General features: G+C 54.3%; 10 protein-coding genes across 10 annotated transcripts; 4 read left to right on the top strand and 6 right to left on the bottom strand.

Moving 5' to 3' along the window:
- Positions 1-707: 707 nt before the first annotated feature.
- On the bottom strand, positions 708-2,027 carry QA4 (3-dehydroshikimate dehydratase; the record flags this gene model as incomplete). Its single annotated transcript, XM_003854721.1, has 2 exons — positions 708-1,326; positions 1,382-2,027. The coding sequence occupies 2 exons, from the start codon at positions 1,949-1,951 to the stop codon at positions 820-822; spliced, it is 1,077 nt and encodes a 358-aa protein (XP_003854769.1).
- A 598-nt stretch (positions 2,028-2,625) lies between these two features.
- On the top strand, positions 2,626-3,690 carry qutH (oxidoreductase; the record flags this gene model as incomplete). Its single annotated transcript, XM_003855704.1, has 1 exon — positions 2,626-3,690. The coding sequence occupies one exon, from the start codon at positions 2,626-2,628 to the stop codon at positions 3,688-3,690; it is 1,065 nt and encodes a 354-aa protein (XP_003855752.1).
- Positions 3,691-4,046: 356 nt separating this feature from the next.
- Positions 4,047-5,842, bottom strand: qa-y (quinate permease; the record flags this gene model as incomplete). The annotated part of the gene is made up of 2 exons (XM_003854720.1): positions 4,047-5,446; positions 5,502-5,842. 2 exons carry the CDS (start codon positions 5,767-5,769, stop codon positions 4,047-4,049), a joined length of 1,668 nt encoding a protein of 555 aa, XP_003854768.1.
- A 394-nt stretch (positions 5,843-6,236) lies between these two features.
- qa-3 (shikimate/quinate 5-dehydrogenase) lies at positions 6,237-7,526 on the top strand (the record flags this gene model as incomplete). The annotated part of the gene is made up of 3 exons (XM_003855705.1): positions 6,237-6,260; positions 6,567-6,750; positions 6,808-7,526. The coding sequence occupies 3 exons, from the start codon at positions 6,237-6,239 to the stop codon at positions 7,524-7,526; spliced, it is 927 nt and encodes a 308-aa protein (XP_003855753.1).
- A 104-nt stretch (positions 7,527-7,630) lies between these two features.
- qa-x (putative inositol monophosphatase) lies at positions 7,631-9,088 on the bottom strand (the record flags this gene model as incomplete). Its single annotated transcript, XM_003854719.1, has 6 exons — positions 7,631-7,886; positions 7,951-8,271; positions 8,333-8,441; positions 8,496-8,587; positions 8,666-8,717; positions 8,878-9,088. 6 exons carry the CDS (start codon positions 9,062-9,064, stop codon positions 7,640-7,642), a joined length of 1,008 nt encoding a protein of 335 aa, XP_003854767.1.
- Positions 9,089-9,331: 243 nt separating this feature from the next.
- Positions 9,332-10,485, bottom strand: C1,2O-2 (cathecol 1,2-dioxygenase; the record flags this gene model as incomplete). The annotated part of the gene is made up of 3 exons (XM_003854718.1): positions 9,332-9,602; positions 9,655-10,136; positions 10,192-10,485. The coding sequence occupies 3 exons, from the start codon at positions 10,426-10,428 to the stop codon at positions 9,332-9,334; spliced, it is 990 nt and encodes a 329-aa protein (XP_003854766.1).
- Positions 10,486-10,770: 285 nt separating this feature from the next.
- Positions 10,771-11,217, bottom strand: qa-2 (3-dehydroquinate dehydratase; the record flags this gene model as incomplete). The annotated part of the gene is made up of 1 exon (XM_003854717.1): positions 10,771-11,217. The coding sequence occupies one exon, from the start codon at positions 11,215-11,217 to the stop codon at positions 10,771-10,773; it is 447 nt and encodes a 148-aa protein (XP_003854765.1).
- Positions 11,218-11,719: 502 nt separating this feature from the next.
- Positions 11,720-13,059, top strand: MYCGRDRAFT_107867 (uncharacterized protein; the record flags this gene model as incomplete). The annotated part of the gene is made up of 3 exons (XM_003855706.1): positions 11,720-11,995; positions 12,100-12,859; positions 12,956-13,059. The coding sequence occupies 3 exons, from the start codon at positions 11,774-11,776 to the stop codon at positions 13,057-13,059; spliced, it is 1,086 nt and encodes a 361-aa protein (XP_003855754.1).
- A 388-nt stretch (positions 13,060-13,447) lies between these two features.
- MYCGRDRAFT_37094 (uncharacterized protein) lies at positions 13,448-15,040 on the bottom strand (the record flags this gene model as incomplete). The annotated part of the gene is made up of 3 exons (XM_003854716.1): positions 13,448-14,345; positions 14,404-14,716; positions 14,959-15,040. The coding sequence occupies 3 exons, from the start codon at positions 15,038-15,040 to the stop codon at positions 13,448-13,450; spliced, it is 1,293 nt and encodes a 430-aa protein (XP_003854764.1).
- Positions 15,041-15,718: 678 nt separating this feature from the next.
- MYCGRDRAFT_54755 (uncharacterized protein) lies at positions 15,719-17,379 on the top strand (the record flags this gene model as incomplete). Its single annotated transcript, XM_003855707.1, has 2 exons — positions 15,719-15,794; positions 16,023-17,379. Coding segments are annotated over 2 exons (1,368 nt in total), but the record flags the coding sequence as incomplete, so codon positions are not given.
- Positions 17,380-17,925: the final 546 nt, after the last annotated feature.

The following is a 17,925-nucleotide window of genomic DNA, read 5'->3' as shown; positions in this document are numbered from 1 at the left end:
GCCGACCGGGAATGTACGGGCCGGGCATGCTGGATACCGTAGCTGCACGGTGATAGATCATGCCGGCGCATGGTACGTCCGTAGTTGTACGGCGACCGAGCATGCGAGGTACCGTGGCTGAACGCTAATCGAGCGACCGATGTCACTGAGTGGCACGTCTATCCCAGCATACGAATGCCGACCGGTCATGGATAGACACTCTGTTGGACGCCTGCCAGACCGTACACGTTACACCCAAGTTGCCTGTGCAGAAACCAGGCAGGGGCACACGATCATCGGATCATACTGCCTGGCAATCAGCAACCAATTGCGTGCTGCACCATGCGTGGTCCCTCTATCAACTGAAACAATGGGAAATGATGCGGATGTCAAATTGCTGGTCATACTGGGAGCTATCAACGTCTCGTTCCCTAAGAGGGCGAGGACTCTGGTTCCAGAAGCCGATCGTGCAGATGGGTACTATCGGAACGCAAATGCCGAGACAATAGCCTCAGCTCGTCCTTGAACATGCCTCATTTGTTCAAATCTTCCTTATGTGACCCATGCTTTCACACCGAGTGAACACATTCGTTGAACTGGTCACCCTGAAGACATGTACGGTCATCCGGCCGTATCCTCAGGGCTAGTTGAGCTCGTATGTAGACCAGCCTATACCATCTGTAAGCCGACGACCGCACAATTCTTGGAAGGACCTGAAAGATGTTGTTGATTGATCATAGCAGCCATGGTGCTGCTTGGGTATCACATGCAATGAGCCCTTCTCGAGGCCTAAGTCTAGTCTATACTATCTGCTCGAAATGTGCTGCTCCATCCCTTCTTTCATAACTGCGCCCTTGGTGCCGACTCCGCAACAAGTCTCGCCACTCTTGACGATTGCGTCTTCTCAATGCTCTGATCCAGACCGAAGTCCTCCACAATCTTCTGCCATGACTCCGCCGCTCTCCGTGCATGCTCAGCCGGGACTTCCGCGTCCTCCTTCGTCAGACTGGCGTTGAACAGCTCGGCACTCAGATAGCCCTCATAGCCAAGGTCAACCAATAGCGCCTCCAGCACATCCCGAATTGGAAGGTATGCGCCGCGGTCGTCTTCGCCGTAGAACAGTCTACAGTTCCGCGACCAGCTCATACGAGCGCATTGATCTGGCTGGTAGAGTTCGTGGCCCTCGACGAGGGGTGATGACAGGCGTTGAGCGTCGACGACTTGGACGAAGAAGATCTTGTTGACATCCACGGTCGAGACCAGGCGTTGAAGAGTGGCGGCCATGTCCGCGTCCGCATTGACAGTCTTGCCAGTAGGTGATGCTGGATCAGCGTAGACTCGACCGGCCTGGTGAGGTAGATCAGTATATTGCACGTCAGATGAGTGGCAAGAGCAGGCTTACCAGATTGTATGTGTCGATGCACATGCCGAAATTTGGTCGATCGACTCGTTGCACGACTTCCCATGTTTGCTCCCAGAGGTTGATATGTGTTCCCCAACACAAGGCCTCGTATACAAAGAGCATACCGTCTGCTCGACCTAAATCGGCGATTTCGATCATGTCTTGAACAATCAAATCCATGTCACCGCTGACTTGGTCGTCTGGCAAGCATGTTGATGGAATGCCAATGAGGTTCGTTCCGAGAATCTTCGCCATCTCGATCCACAGCTTCATCTCCTCGATCCGCTCGGCATGCCTTTCCCGATCTCGAAGGCCATCGTAGTGCATGAACGGTTGGAGACAGATGATCGTGACTGATCGCTTGTCGCATAATTCCCGGATGTACCGCGCTGCTTCGAGGTGGTTCTCGGGTGTCGGTCCGCCAGGTAGTTCTTTCGCAATATATAGAAGGTCCTCGTAGAACAGTTCGATGTCAAGTCCGTATCGTGCTGCTTGGTCGAGCTTGGAAGGCATGTCGTGGACCCATGCTCGGCCAAGGGAGTGGCTGCATACTGCTGGTTTGCAAGGCATGTCTGATGTCTATTACTTTGTGCAATGGAACGTAGTCGGTACAGTCGGGAGGGAGAGGAGGCGTAGCGTAGACAAAGTATAAAGGAGAACAGACCGATATAAACTTACTGGAGGATACATCTGATGTAGCAGCGAATGCGCCGGATAAGGCAGACGCCACTGATCTCTCCCGAGAGGCTCCACAATATCCTAAAAGAACATTACCATGAGATGTACTGGATCACACAGCAGTAGCGACATTCACAGATGCTTGCGCCGGCCCCCGGGGAAGAATGTTTCCTTGGGTCGGCAGGAAGAAGACAGAAGAGGAGTTGGAAGAGACTTCCCCCGGCAGGGGTCAACGTGCAAAACTCGCGGGATTTAGATTCACGCACTATCTTTAGACTTTTCCCACGAGCCCGCTTGGACCATGGCCGTCCTTCGGTGCGACACGACTGACTTGATCGAGACTTGCACAACAGTGGATCGACTCCTCTGGGTGAGGACTGATCCACGGAGGAGCCTTTCCCCTGCTTTGATGAGCCCTATCGGGTGGAGTACTTCCGCCCTCCTCGTTTCCAATGCTTTCATCCCTGCTGAGACTTCATACACCTGCAGACTTCGACGTGCTGTGCGACGTAGATAGGTAACCCGAAATACGATACTTCCAATATCCTGCTCAAGGGACCACTGAAATGGAAGCCGAAAATAGGGTCAAAATCGCCATCATTGGGACCGGCCTCATTGGTCCCAGACACGCTCTCAGCGTTCAATCCTGCCCGGACGCGGTCCTACTCTGCATCGTAGACCCACGACCCGAGGCGCAATCCGTAGCGGACGAGTTCAATGTGCCCCATTTCCACAGCATCCTGCGCATGCTGCAGGGACGATGCATCCCAGATGCGGCCATCGTCTGCACGCCGAACAGCACCCATGTGGCCCTAGGAGCGGAGCTTCTCAACAATGGCATCGCCGCGCTGGTGGAGAAACCCGTGTCAATTGACGTGGCTTCGGGCAGGGAGCTGACTGACATTGCCCGCCGGGTTGGGAAGCCCCTCGTAATCGGCCATCATCGCCGCTTAAATCCCTTCGTAAGTGCTGCGAAAGCCGCATTGGCAGCCCACAGTATCGGTCAACCGATCGCCGTGTCCGGTCTGTGGATACTGAAGAAGCCGACATCCTACTTCGAACCTCCGACCGACTGGCGAGCAAAGTCCGGCTCTGGCGGTCCGATTCTGATCAACTTGATCCACGAGATTGACATCCTCCACTTCCTCCTCGGCCCAATCGTGCGCGTACACGCCGAGAAAACCCTGTCCCGGCGCGGTCACGATGTGGAAGAAGGCGTGGCAATGCTCTTCCGCTTCGCCTCTGGTGTCGTGGGAACATTCATCCTGTCAGACAATATTCCCTCAGCACACAACTTCGAGAGCGGAACAGGTGAGAACCCGATGATCCCGAAGGGAGGGAAGGACTTTTACCGAATCTTCGGCACTGAAGGTACGCTGAGTGTCGGAGATATGAAGTTGACAAGGTATGGTGAAGGAGTGGAGATGAGATGGGAGAATGCTTTGCAGGTGGAGGAAGTGGCTGTGGCAGGCGAAATTCCCTTTGATGAGCAGGTCAAGAACTTTGTCGACGTTGTGAGAGGTCGGGAGGAGCCAAGATGTTGTGGCGAGGATGGCTTGAAGGCGATGATTGTTTGTGACGCTGTTATGAGAGCGATGGAGAGCGGGAGTCCTGTCGATATTGATGTATGAAAGGTGTCTCTGTCCAAAGACCATAATTATCATCGAGAAAGCGAAGTTCGGCGGATGAACAGTGATCAGATCAAGATGGTCGAGAGTAGCTTGGCGAGTGTTCAAGTCAGGCCTTGACATGTCATGATCGCATATAGGCTCTCGACTTACCTCCGAGGATCTGCAATCAATCTGGTCCATCATGAGGACAGTGAATGTGATATAGACTGTTGAGAACGGAGGCGCGCAGATTTGGTTCGAGATTTCATTTCATTCTGTGAGAGCAAATGCTCGATCACAATACAATCGTAACAGAAGACACTATCATCCTGTAGCTGATAAGACGATGTCCAATATGCCGCGCATCCTCATCTCTTTCAAGCATCGCTGCCACGCTCGCTGGTGCGCTCAACGTGATCCAATTTCTCTTTCGCAATGGTCAAGCCAGCACCATTTGAGTTGTTGCGGAACTCTGCGTCCCTCTCTCGAGCCTCCGCAAGCACGATTTCGTTAGCCTTACGGACAGGCTTGATCTCGAACAGGCGATCCATGGACTCGAGTGGGATGGACTTGGTTTCTGGCACGAGGAAGTACACGAAGACGATGCTGGCGAGCATCATCGAGGCGAAGAAGAAGAACACACCGCAGCCGGAAGGACCCATGTTTAAGAACATCTGAGGCGTGAAGCGACTGATGATGAAGTTCCAGAACCAGTTGTTGGCAGCGGCGGAGGCCTGACCCAAGCCGCGAGTGTTCAGGTCGAACATCTCGGAGTTGAGTACCCATGGGGTGCCGTTCCATGATGGCGTGTAGAAGGCGGTCCACAGGTAGAAGAAGAACATGGCGGCGATACCACCGGAGCTCAAAGGCAATTCGACACCCTTGGCCAGAGCAGCATTGTTCGCTTCAACTGGCACGGTAGCAACGTAACCACCAATGATCCACATACAAACGGAACCGCCGATGGCACCGATCATGAGCAGCTTACGACGTCCGAGATTGTCAATGAGGAAGAACATCCAGAGGAGGGTGAAAACGGTCTTGATCACGCCGAAAATGCCGGTGGATAAAAAGCCAGCGCTCGTCCCAGTGACACCGAGAGCTTTGAAGACCGTAGGTGAGTAGTAGTTGATAGCATTGATTCCGGATCCGTTCTGCCACATGAAGAGCAGACCTCCGAGAAGAAACCTCCACTGGACCTTGCGGTCGCGGGCGACCGCCTTGAAAGGTGCCCAGAAGCTGTCGCCAACGGTTCCTCGGGTGTACTCCAAAGCCTCGTCCATCATAGCAACCTCTTCAACCATGTATACATCGTCGGCGGGAAGCTGGCGGATGTAGGACAGGTTCTTGAGAGCCTCGGCGCGACGGTGCTTGGTCAACAACCAACGTGGAGATTCCTTGATCCAAAGGGCACCGAGGAGGAGAAGACCACCAGGAATGAGTTGGACAGCAAAAGGAATGTTCCATTGACGAGTTGAAGGTGCCATTGTCTCGGTAAGGCCATAGTTGATCCAGAAACCAACGAGACCGCCAATCTGCCAGCCAAGCTCGTAGATACCGACAATACGACCTCGGATCGCAGGTGGAGAGATCTCGGAAATGTAGATGGGAGTAATCATAGAAGCGGCGCCAACACCAATGCCTGCAAGGACACGACCGGCGTAGATAGGACCAAGACCACGCTCATAGTTCGCAGCCAACATGATTCCAGCACCGAGTTGAAAAACGAGGCCGAAGATGACGAGAGAGTATTTGCGACCGAGGAAGTATGCAGATGCTGAATGGTTGGGTTAGTACGGTCGATCGTCTTCAAGCGCAATGATGATACTAACGGTATGCGAAGAAAGTTCCGAAGAAGGCGCCGGCCTGGTAGACACTGACGATGTTGGCCTTGACCAGTGCGAGCTCTTCTGTCCCATAGCTGGCAAACTGGAACTCGGAGACGAATGACGGGAGAGCGAGGGTAGTGCCGATAAAAGCGCTGTCATATCCGATCATGCATGATGCGAAACTGGCGACAGCTGCGAGAGCATACACTCTCCAGTTGTAGACCGACTTGGGCGTCGGCCTGTCCTCCTTCAGAGTGAGGAAGCCTCCCATCGTGGAACGACTGGGGTTGTGATCGGTCCTGTAGGGCTTCGAGTGTAGATCGAGTCCCGGCTAGTCGACTATAGTCCGGGATGTTGACGAGCGTTGATGGAGGAGGAAAACCTGGGGAACAACGGGTGGGAGGTATACATATATAGAAGTCATCCAGTCCTGACCCCATGGGGAATCGGCCTGTACTCAAGACAGCAAGACCTCGCCACAGCAAGGATGAGTTTTCTCGCGCCGACGCCCAGATTGGGCCAGAGCGGGGACCGGCCATGTGTCCCTTGCCATGTGGAGTTGGCGTCAGGTTGGCCCGCAGATCAATGCGAGTTCGCGCCTCACTAAGGAAGAGTGGGCTATTCTAGGGTAAGCCGCAAATGGATGAGTCTTTAAGCGGTGCGACTTCGGCCAATTGCTGTGCTCCCGCTACAGCGCCAAGAGGGACTTGGTCTCCTCCGTAGAGCGATCGCGTGGATATGTCTTCCGGCGCACGCGTAGTGGTATCGGAACCAACGGCAAAGAGGCGTTTGCTACGCCTTGGATTGCCGACGATAGAACATCGAAAGGGTTGGTGGTTGCAGCAGTGAGAAGGTATCCCTCGAGATTTTCTTTCAGTTGGCTTTTGTTCATCCGGAAACCGACCAACAGAATATTGCATCTTCTCATACAAGGCATCCAAGGCGAGCGAAATTCGCTCCTCTCGAAGACTTCGTTAAACCAAACCGGACGGAAAGCCGTGTCTTGTCTCTAGGATCAATAACTCATCAGCAATGGGCTCTCACGTACAAGAAGACGCAGTCGCAAAGCTGCCTCAAGTCGACCAATATGAGCGACACGGATATCTCTTCGGATACCCAATCGCCCACTCATATTCTCCATATCTTCACAACACAGTCTTCCAGCAACTAGGTATCAACTGGGGCTTCGAACTGCTGGAGTCAACCGACATGAGTCTCTTCCTCAAACTCATCAAAGACCAACGACTCTATGGTAGGCCTCTTCCAAAAAGCCAACCACATCGGAAATATGCTGACAGAACGATTCCAGGCTCCGCAGTGACCATGCCTCACAAGGTGGGCATAATACCACACCTCGACGGCCTCACAGACGAAGGACGAGCCGTGGGAGCCGTCAACACCATCTTCCGGCGTGGCGACCAGTACATCGGAACCAACACCGACACGATCGGCGTCCGGGAGTCATTTTATCAGAACGTCGCCGCGCCTGCAGAAGTCTTCCACGGACGCCCGGGTCTAGTCATAGGCGGCGGAGGCGCTGCGCGATCAGCCGTGTACGCGGCCGTCAAGCTGATGCAGTGCAAGCCCGTGTATGTTGTCAACCGCGATCCGGCAGAGGTGGAGGCTGTGGTGAGCTGGTGTGTTTCCCAAGGCTACGGAGATGACCTTATCCATGTCACGAGTGCGGCACAGGCGGCGGAGTTGGAGGGTCCAGGCGCGATCATCGCGTGCGTGCCGAATTTCCCGCCGGTCACGGAGGCGGAGATTGAGATGCGGAAGGTGGTCGAGACCTTTCTGGCCAAGCCGCACAAGGGCGCGATGCTGGAGATGTGCTATCATCCCACGCCGTGGACGGAGCTGGGCGATCTGGCCGAGAAGGCTGAATGGCAGGTCATCCTCGGTACGGAGGCTATGATCTGGCAAGGCATTGAACAGCACAAGTACTGGCATGGTAAGCACATGGACCAGAAGCTGATACAAAAGGTGAAGAATGTGATCGAGGGTGAGTTGGCGAAGGCTCGTGCGTAGACAGGTGTTGTCCTGCAGGGATCGTGACGTCTGTGCTTGCTCGTTGTCAGTCGTCGTCGGCGTAGCAGGAGCGTTGTACTCTATTCTCTATTTATCTTGACTCCGGTCACCTTTCACACTCCCGGCCGAGTGTAATCCAATGTCTCGACCCGCTTCCAGACTTCCCTCACCGTCCTTTCTTGCGTCTGTCGTCCAGTCTCTGTCGCCGAGTCTCCAGCTGGCCGTATAGCCAAGTACAGCCGACTTCCAAGGTGTGTTTCTGGGACCGCGGCACCGTCGATAGTCGCTGGTGGATTAGCTGTGGTAACCAGGCCTCCTGCTTCCTTGAGCAGGCAGATACCTGCCGCTACGTCCCACTCCCTGTCGAAAAGCATCAGTCATACGACATGGTATCATTGGGAACAGAGTAGACGGCTCTACTCACCAGCAACCACCCTCCCACCATATGTCAAAAGATCCCATCGCAACATAAGCCAGATCCAGCGTGGCAGATCCAAGACTGCGGACTCCATGAACCATTCCTCCTTTCCCTCCTCGGCTTCCCAGCTCCGCCGCCATGTTCATGAAGCTGTTAATCTTTCGGTGCAAGTTGCCGTCTGGAATATCTCGGCGGTCTTTGCCCCACTCGCATGAGAAGACACAGCCTTTCGGTGCGGTTTCAGGGAGAGGTGGTATGGGATTCCGGTTGAGAGGGAGCTGTGTTGTTTCGTTGAGCCAGGCTCCTCTACCACGGCATGCTGTGAAGCTGGAAAGAGGTGTCAACTCCAATGTTGACTTCTGAATGCTGAAAGCTGGTCTGGACTTACAGTTGTCGAAGGAAGGGTGCGTTGATCGCTCCTACGACCGGCTCTCCGTTCCACAGGAATGCTATAGATACGCAGTAGAAAGGCGCAAGGTGGATGAAGTTGACCGTTCCTGTCTCTCATCAGCCTGCATCTTCAAGCTAAAGGATGCACGGTCAATACGTACCGTCGAGAGGATCGACGCACCATGCTGGTCCAGTGCTCGGTATCAGGTAGTCTTTCGACCCACCCTTGCCATATGACTCCTCGCCACAAAAGCTGCGGTAGGGATCAGTCTCGGTCTTCAAGGCGTGGGAACAGCCGACTGGCACAACTTGTAGAAATTGCTGAACGTACGCATGCGAAGGATATTTGCTTTGAACGCTCTTGCGAATGAATGCTTCAACATCTTAAGGAAGATGCAAACGGAGAATCAGTACAACGCAATACCAGTGACCCAAATATCATATGTGCTTGTCCCTGGAAATTGGCATTGGAAGCATCCTGATAGAAGGAGAATTTCGAAAGGTAGATAGCTGGCGATGAAGCTGGAGGTCGGATGTACTCACCCTCATCTGTCTGAGTAACGAGATCAACCGCCGACTCTTTCTCCTCATGTGTAGCTTGGCCATTCTTTCCCATCCGTGCATCGACCGCATCAAGGAGCATCTGGCCGGCGTCCTTCGCGAGTTGTACGGCAAAAGCATGTATCTCGTCCAGTTCCGCGTCACTGATTGCTGGCGCCATGCTCGTCATTCCGGCGATGCGAACGGGACGGCAGGGTAGTGAAGCGCCGACAAGTGGATATGAAGATGAGTGCAATGAGTGCACTGATGGTTGATGGTCGATGAGTGAGAATGAAGTCTTGATGGGCCCCCACATCGGGCCGCTTTCACCGAGCTGACTCTTTCGAGGTGGAGACGGAAGGAGATGCATACATTTCAGATTTCCATGTTTCGAGACAATTTTTCACGTGGCGAGAGCTGCTAGATTCTCTCAGCACGACCGTCATTTCAGCCTCATTCAATCGACATCCGGCACCGGCAAGCCATTATACAGCTTCATTCTTCGTCCCAACGCCTTCATAGCATCCATAGCGTTTTTCTCCCTCAGCTTCCGTGACTCCTCTTCAGACACCAGGACGAAGTCATAGCTCATGAGCTTACCGCCTTCCTTCACGCCATACGTCTTTGCTTGCTCCGCATTCACCGTGCCCAAGTCGATCAACAGCGATTCTTTGACGCCGAACACCGCATCAGAAGTCTCATATGGATCGCCGCGAAGGTACAGTGCTCTGTTCGAAATGTCAGCAACGTCTAATACACAGGCAAACCAAATGTACGTACGTGATCAAATGATCGAACCCTTCCTTCGCGAACATGAAATGCATATGGCTCGGACGGTAGCAGTGCCTCCTCAACTGCACCAGCAGCTTGCCCACCGGTCCATCGCTCGGGATGGGATACGGCACCGGCACAATCGCCCTGAACCAGAACACGCCCTCCTTGTCGCTTTGCATCACAGCTCTTTGATCCGGCCCTTCCCTCCCGGCATACTGCACGTCGTAGAAACCCTTACTGTCCGTCTCCCATATATCAATCTTTACGCCCTCGACGGGGTTCCCGGCGGTGTCTTTGATCGTGCACAAGACTAGACATGGTTCGCCGTCAGGGTCGTGGGCGATCTGAGAGCCGTTCGGTTGGCTTTGGGCTTCGTGGGAGTGGAAGGGTCCGAGGACTGTGCCTTCTGTGCTGGAGGCTGGCTTCGGGTGATCGATGCTGTCGACAAGGAGGGAGAGGCCGAGAATGTCGGAGAGGAGGATGAATTCCTGGGACAAAGGTCAGATCGACGTACTTGTTCTCGAGTCCACGATCAGAACTGACCTGTCGAACATCGGTGCAGATCTGTCCCACCGATGTCAGGAAGAGGAGTCCTGTCATCCATTCTTCATGGCTGAGTCTGGTTTCACGAGCGAAGTCGTGAAGATGCTGGACGATCCGTTCGAGGATGTACTTCAGTCGCGGGTTTGGACATTGTGAGTTGATGAGCTTGACGTTGTCTGTGATGTTGTCGATCGTCAGGTCCTTCAAAGGAGGCACGTTCACTTCTGAGGGATCCATTGTAGGGAGAGGCTGCCGCAACGACAAGATCTGGACGTAGAGAAACGAACGACCGTTACCTTGTCAACTATTGTCTTATTAACATTGTATTCGAATGATGCGCTGTCCAGTGAGAACGCCTTCAGTCATGCTCAGTAATGCGACTTAATATTATCGGAAGAAAGCCCCGCCATCTACCCCACCAACCCAGGTCGACGGCTCGGCTTTTGACCTGGCAATCGTACGCACAAGCCTGCCATCTTCCTCTGGAAGACCATTGATCCTCGTCTCCAGTCTCGGGTCTCCATAGACCGAAGACATGCTCAAATGTGTCCTTGAAGCGGCCATTCCCTAACATTTCCACTACTTCGCGTTCTTCAGTCGCAGCGCAAGAAAGTCGATGGCGGCCGTGTATCCAAAAACACCCAGGCCGCAGATCACAGCAATCGCCTTGTCGCTGAGATAGCTGTGGTGCCTGAATGCTTCGCGAGTGTGTACATTCGAGACGTGGATTTCAATGAAAGGCAATTCGACGCCGAGCAATGCATCTCGTAATGCGACGCTGGTGTGTGTGAGACCGCCTGGGTTGACGATCACGTAGTCGATCTTCCCGCGGGCTTCGTGGAGCCGGTCGATGATCGCGCCTTCGTGGTTGGACTGGAAATGGCTGAGTGTGATTCCGAGACCCTCTGCTTGCTTTACAGCGGCTGTCTGAACATCGTCCAAGGTCGTGCTGCCATAAATATGTGGCTCGCGGAGTCCGAGAAGATTGAGGTTCGGTCCGTTGACGAGGAGGATGGATCCTGGCATGGTGAAGGAGGTTCGGCAAAGTCGCGATGCTGTGAAGCAGTTCGCTGCAGTATTGATCCGGAGAAGTGAAGAGATTGTTCGTGTGAACGCAGAGATACCTATGTCAATGAACGTCAAGCTGAGAGGCATTACCACCTAGTCCTACCTTGTCGGCAATGGACGGAAGGAAAAGACATTTCCTTGGATTTGTTCTCTGGTCATCGCTTCTCCACCGCGCTGCTCAACTTTGACCACAGCACTTCCTGTGGCGTACTGTAGCATGACAGACCGTTTGCGAAGGCTGCTCGGGACTCGTCATGATCGTGAGCCCGCAGCAATAGATTGGCGATGATCAAGAAGGAAGAGAACAACAGCAGCAATCAAATGACGCGACTGACCAAACGCGCCAAGACCAAGCTCCTCCGCTCCCGCCTTCCCGTCCCGCTTTTCTCGCCGACCAGATTCCTGCCACTTTTGCGTCCGACCAGTTTTGCATCCCCGACGAGTCTCACGAGTTTCAACCACTGGGATTCCTACGCTCGCTCCAGGCCCTAACACATAAAGTCGACGACCGACAATGCCAGGCGCCGGCAAGCAACCGCCTCAGATCCAGGATCAAATCAAGGAATTGCTCGAGGCCGGCTTCGATCCCACTACGATCCATCGTCGTCTCAAAGTCGGCCGCAGTTCGATTTATCGCATGAAGCGATGCCTCGAACAGCATGGCACCAACTATATGCCGAAGGAGATGAACAAGAAGAATGGACGGCCGAAAGTGTTGACCCCGGAGCAGGAACTTGTAAGTACAATGATGGACCTAGACGGGAGTGGCAATCTAACAAGAGATCAATCTTCTCACCTTCGAACACCCCAACGCAACAACGATACTAACGATCTCCACAGGAAGTCAGTGCCTGGCTCCGCGACCCCAAAAACCGGACCCGCTTCCTCGATGACCTAGTCTGGCTGATACACGACCGTTTCGGCATCGTCTGCAGTACAACGACCATGTCCAAAATGAAGCGAAAATGGCTCCGAGTGATCGACTACGAAGAGAACGGCACGCCCATCGACGACACCACTCGAGCACAATTGGAGGAGACGCATCCAGACCTCCCACTTCTCCACCAGCCGCACGCACCTGTGGCAGAGATGGGGAGCATGGCGTCCGGACTGGAATCCGATGGCATGGGCATGCAGCAACCCCTGCCGCCACAGATGGAGCAGCAACATCCCCATCCGCAACTGGAGCAACAACACCAAGACCCTCTGATCGAACAGCACCAGCTCGACGATCACTCTCACCTCGACCATACCCAGCACGCGGACTTTAGTCAACCCCAGCAGCAACATCTGCACGCAGACCTCTCGCAGCAACAACATCTCCACCCACACCTGGACCAGCACTCTCAACTGGACCAGCAGCAGCATCAACAACATCCCTACCCCGACCACCACCTCCAACCTCAACAACAACACGACGACATCTTATCCCTCCCTCCCCATCAACAACAGCACCACACTCAACATCCACTGGAAGATCCGTTGAACGTCTACCACCCACCTCCGGCTCATGATCCACAACTCGATGCGCAGCTAGAGCAGCAAATACGACATTCCGCGGAGATGGGCGTCATGGGTGGACATCACGGGCCGCATCTGGGTACGTGAATCGTTGTGAATGATTTGTAGGTTAATTGCCAGGACGGCGTTCGGTGTTGGTTTGGGATGTACGGCGTTGTTGAGGTGCATGTATCAGATCATGAGGTTGACGAGCGTGTCCTGAGCGTGCAGGTCGTGTGTGGTGCAGGTCGTGTGTGGTTTGCTGTCCACACAGACATGCTGGTCTTTGCGATGGCATGAAAATGACCAGTCATACCTTCACGACATGATAGTACTACAGTCAACATCGCAAGCAAATGAGAGACGACACAACATACTAGGCAAACTTTTTTTCTCATTCATTCCAGGGGTGATTAAAAACAGCCAACGCCATACTGCGTTGCTAGCTGGGTATTGTTAAAGTACAGGGAAGCACTTCTGATGTCCTCCATCAATCTTGCTGTGGTCCGTGATCCCATTCTGATGCGCTGATTGCAACTTCGTCATCGTCATACGCAAAACGCTTTCGTGTAATGATTCATCCTTGTCTGTGTCCTTTCTGCTTCGAGTCGCAAGCATGTTCTGATGGACCATCTGCTCGTGACGCTCTTGCTTGATGTTCCTTTTTTTCATAAGTCGACCGAGTTCTTTACAACTCATTCTTGGCACTCTTAGCAGAGGCGCTGGCCTTGCTGGCAGAGCTCTCGGCGCTCTTCGCGGCCTCCTTCTTGGCGCTCTGAGTGGAAGACGACGCGACGCTGGCGGCGCTGGTGGCACTCTTAGAGGCGACCGAGGAAGACTTGGAGCCCTTAACGCTCAAGGAGGAAGAAGCGCTGGAAGCGGAAACGCTGGCGACGGAAGAGGCGCTGGAAGCAGTGACGCTGGCGATGGAAGAGGCGGAGCTCAAGCTGGCCTTGGCCTCAGCGGAAGCAAGACCGATCTGGTTGGCGATCTTGTCGTAGATACCGCGGAACTGTCCGTAGACAGCGTTGGTTCCCTGAGCGTAGAAGTTACCGGCACTGGTGGTTGCAGCACCGTAAGCAGAAGTGGCAGAGGCGGAAGCACCACCGGCGATCTTGGCAGAGTGCTTGCGAGCGAGAGCGATGATCTCGTTGCGCTTGCTACCCTGAGGAACCTTGACGCCGTTCTTGTCAGCCCACTCCTTGAGCTGGCTGTCACTCCAGCTGTCGAAAAGCGCGTCGCTCAATGAAGCCTGAGCAGATTGAGCAGACGCCGCGGCGGTGCTGTACTGAGCTCTGACGCTGTCGGAACCAATCTTGGCGTTGCGGCGAATGGAGGCAATCATCTTGTCGCGAGCGCTGGGCTGAGGCACGGGAACACCGCGCTCATCGAGCCAGGCCTTGAGGTCAGAGTCGGACCATGACTGGTAGAGCCAGTCACCAGGGTAGGCAGCGGTCTCGCCAACCTTGGTCGCAATGGACTGGTAGTTGGAGCGGGCGGTCGAGAGAAGCGAGTCGCGGGTGCGAGGGGATGGGTTGGGGATGTGGTGGTAGTCGAGAAAAGCCTTGAGCTGAGACTCAGTCCAGCTAGGAGGTGGTCAGTATGGTGGAGGAGTGATGGTGTGGTATATTCAGCAACACTCACGAATCGAAGATCCAGTCGTGGACGTTGCCGTACGCATCGTTGGCAGAGTCGGCGGTCTCGGTCCACAGAGACTGCACTTGGCTGAGCAGGCTCTCCTTGGTGTTCTCAGAACCCTTCTTGACCTCTTGACCCTTGGAGCTTAGGAAGCTTGTGAGCTGGTTGACGTCCCAGTTGCTGTAGGGCTTGACGACGTTGTTGTCCCAGTTGCCCTTGACGAGGTCTTCGAGGGCCTTGCGATCGGCGGCCTTGGGGTATGGGACGTTGTGGTCCGACAGCCATCTCTCGAGCTCGGTCTCGTGCCATTTGTTATACGCTACGTCACCTTGAGGTCAGTCAGTGGGAGTCGATGAATGTGGTGTGGCTGTGCGCGGCGAGGGAACAATGGCGATGGATGAAGTCCAATGCCATGCTTTGTTGGTCAGGGGAGTCGTTGGGCACGTCGTGACTTCAACTCCAGCACTGCTTGCGAGGGTGAAGCGCGCACAGCATTGATGAAGTCGATGCCGTGCCGTCGACGGTGGTATTGAAACGAGAGATGCAGGGATTGATGCTTACCTGACTTGCCAAACCAGCCGTCGGCCACGACAGTCTGGGTCGCCAGAGCGGCAAGCGCCAAAGAGGCAATGGAGAATCTCATGATTGCGGTGTTGCTCTCAGGTCGTCGTGAGGATGATGTTGTTCAGTTGTGGTTGATGAGGGAGGAGGAGAGAGAAGAGTTGTTGTTGATGAGAAAAGTTGTTTGCTTGTGAAAGAAAATGCTGAGGGAGAGGAAACAGGCACCACACGCTTGAGCAACGTGCGCGACTCCCTCATGATGACGTTGGTCGCGGTTGCGGTTGCTGTGGGGAAGCAATGTGGCTTGACCTCCTTGTCGTCTTTCTTTCTGCGTGCGGACAAGGACAAAGACAAAGACAAAGACAAAGACGTGCCAATTATCAAGCACGGCAGTCTCCAAGGTTGAGAGACACGTTGCATTCATATGGAGCAGAGCATATTGGCATGGCACGCTGCTAAGGTAGCGATATGCCCGACTTACCTTACAGTACGGTCAATGGGTCGAGTCTCTCCTCCGTAGCAAAATGTACTCTCACCCCAGCACTAGCAATGTAACTGTGGCGTCAGCAGCAGCTCGAGTTCCAGTTCCAGGTTTCTCGGTTTCTATCACATGTCAGCCTCGGCGGGGATCGGCATCTTCTCCTCAGGCTGCAACCAGAACCAGAAACGTCAGGCGGGGAGATCACTTCGACTCCGACCCACACATTTGTCTCTCTCTTCACACTTTAACCACTGCTTGCTGCCTCCATCTCTCACGGACAACACACCGCATAGTCACGCGTGCACCCGTGATGCCTTCCTCGCCGATCACATTGGTTTGTTGATGGCAGCTTTTGGTACGTCCGTCCTCTCCTCCGCTGGCCGTGAATGATGAATTCCCTCGGATCAGACCACAGCGCCATAATAGCCACGACTCTGGCGATTGTCGACGTTGGTTGCTCGCTGGGAGGGCCATGAGCTGCCACCTGCTACTGGCTCTCCTCTTACAACCATGCGTCTCCGTCTCCGTCTCCGCAAGAAGTGGAAGAAGTGGAAGCACCGACTAACCACTTCCTCTCCCACAGATACACCCTGGATCTCCATGAGCGACCCGCAGCCGTCCGACGAACGCCACGATGGCTCTCGCGACCGCTCCTTTCCCGAGCCCACCGTAGCTGGCTTCTCGCCGAACAAGTTGACCACCACTCGAAACCGCACTGGAGCTTCAGTGCTCATCCACCAGAAATCACCCCTTCTAGCTGCGACTCCACCGCAAGTGACAAGAGCTTTGGCATATTCACATCCTTTCATACTACCGTTGAATCATCTTGCGGGACTGTTATCATGGACGACGGGAGATGCATGGGAGAGCTTCCTCCTGGTGGCGGCATTTTGGTTCACAGTACTCTATGGTGATGATGTGCTACGATGGGCAGGTCCGGTCGTGGTGATTGTGTTTCTCATCGCAGGAATGTACTCTCGAAGATACAGTCCTCTCTCGAGCACAACATGGAGTGGTGAAAAGAAGCTTCGACGACGAGCGGACTCGGACTCGCAGCAAAGGAAGAGTTTGGACGAGATCTTGAATACTCTTCAGATGTTCACAAATCGTTGTGATGTCCTGCTGGATCCATTTCTCCGTCTCACGGAGTTCTTGAGCACACAGACAACCGCAACATCTGCCTCGACTCGTCCCGCGTTGACCTCAATGTTCATACGATTACTGGCCATCACGCCAATTTGGGTGCTGTTGACTCTCCCTCCACTTCGCATAATCACCACACACCGTGTCCTCCTCGTACTGGGCACTCTGGGTATGACCTGGCACAGTCGACCAGCAAGAGCGTCTCGCGTCATTCTCTGGAGAAGCCGAGCAGTACGCGCGATCGTATCGATCATCACCGGTCTGCACTTTTCCAAACCTACATCTGCTACGGACGACAAGAAACCACCGCCACTTCCACCTCGAACACCCGCCGCTCTCGCAAGCGCTCTCAGAGCAAAAGGCAACAAACCCGGCGTACGCTTCACGTTCGCCATCTACGAAAATCAACGCCGCTGGATTATGCTCGGCTTCACCAGCAACATGTTCCTCCACGAACGCCAATCCTGGACCGACGAGCATCTCAACACCGTGCCCGAGAAAGACAGCTTTGAGCTCCCAGACACCGATAATGATTACACCAAATGGCGTTGGGTGGAGGGCAGCACATGGAGGCTAGATTCCACCTGGACCGACGACTCTCAAAGCGCAAAGGGTGTTCCTCGCGACAAAGACGGCTGGACGTACTACGACAACAAATGGTGTGGCGGCGGTCGAATTAATGACTGGAACAAATGGACGCGTCGACGGCGATGGATCCGCGACGCCGAACTGATCGAAGCCACGCCGGAGGAGATTGAAGCTGCCAACGCGGCCGGACAGCTGGAGACACCCAATCTGCTCGACGGCGAGGGCACCAGCACTGCGGTGAAGAAAAAGGGATGGTTCGGTAAACGGCGTCCGACGAATGAAGCGAAGGCCAAGGTCGACAAGTCGGATGCGAAATCAGTCGCGGGGAGTGTCGATACGAATGCGAGTAAACGCTCGAGGGATGATCCGGAAGACGATGTGCATTCGCCGATGAGCTATCGCGAGACGCAGTGGGATCGGAGTATTGGCGATGGGCTGGCCGAAGGGCTGGGATGATGAGTGGGAATCTGTTTACGAGCTACGAATGATGGTTTTGTACGATGGCGGATGGGAGCGTGGCGCTGGTGGGTGGCTTGGGAGGGTTCGGAATGGATGTGGAGTCGTGCTTATAGACGGAGCCGACGAGAATCTAATGGCTTGAAGTGCAGGCCTCACCAGCGCACCTTTATACTGAACACCGTTGCTCCGGCGGTTGTAGCCGCTTCGTCTGGAGTTTCACTTACTGGCTCGTGGCCGATTCGTCTCACAAGCACAAAAAACTTCAACACATGGGACTGGGTAGACCCGACAGGTCA

Source organism: Zymoseptoria tritici, chromosome 2 (genome assembly GCF_000219625.1).
Source record: "Zymoseptoria tritici IPO323 chromosome 2, whole genome shotgun sequence".
Lineage (NCBI taxonomy): Eukaryota > Fungi > Ascomycota > Dothideomycetes > Mycosphaerellales > Mycosphaerellaceae > Zymoseptoria > Zymoseptoria tritici.
Note: the sequence above shows the minus strand (reverse complement) of the source record. Positions and strands in the feature narration are given on the sequence as shown.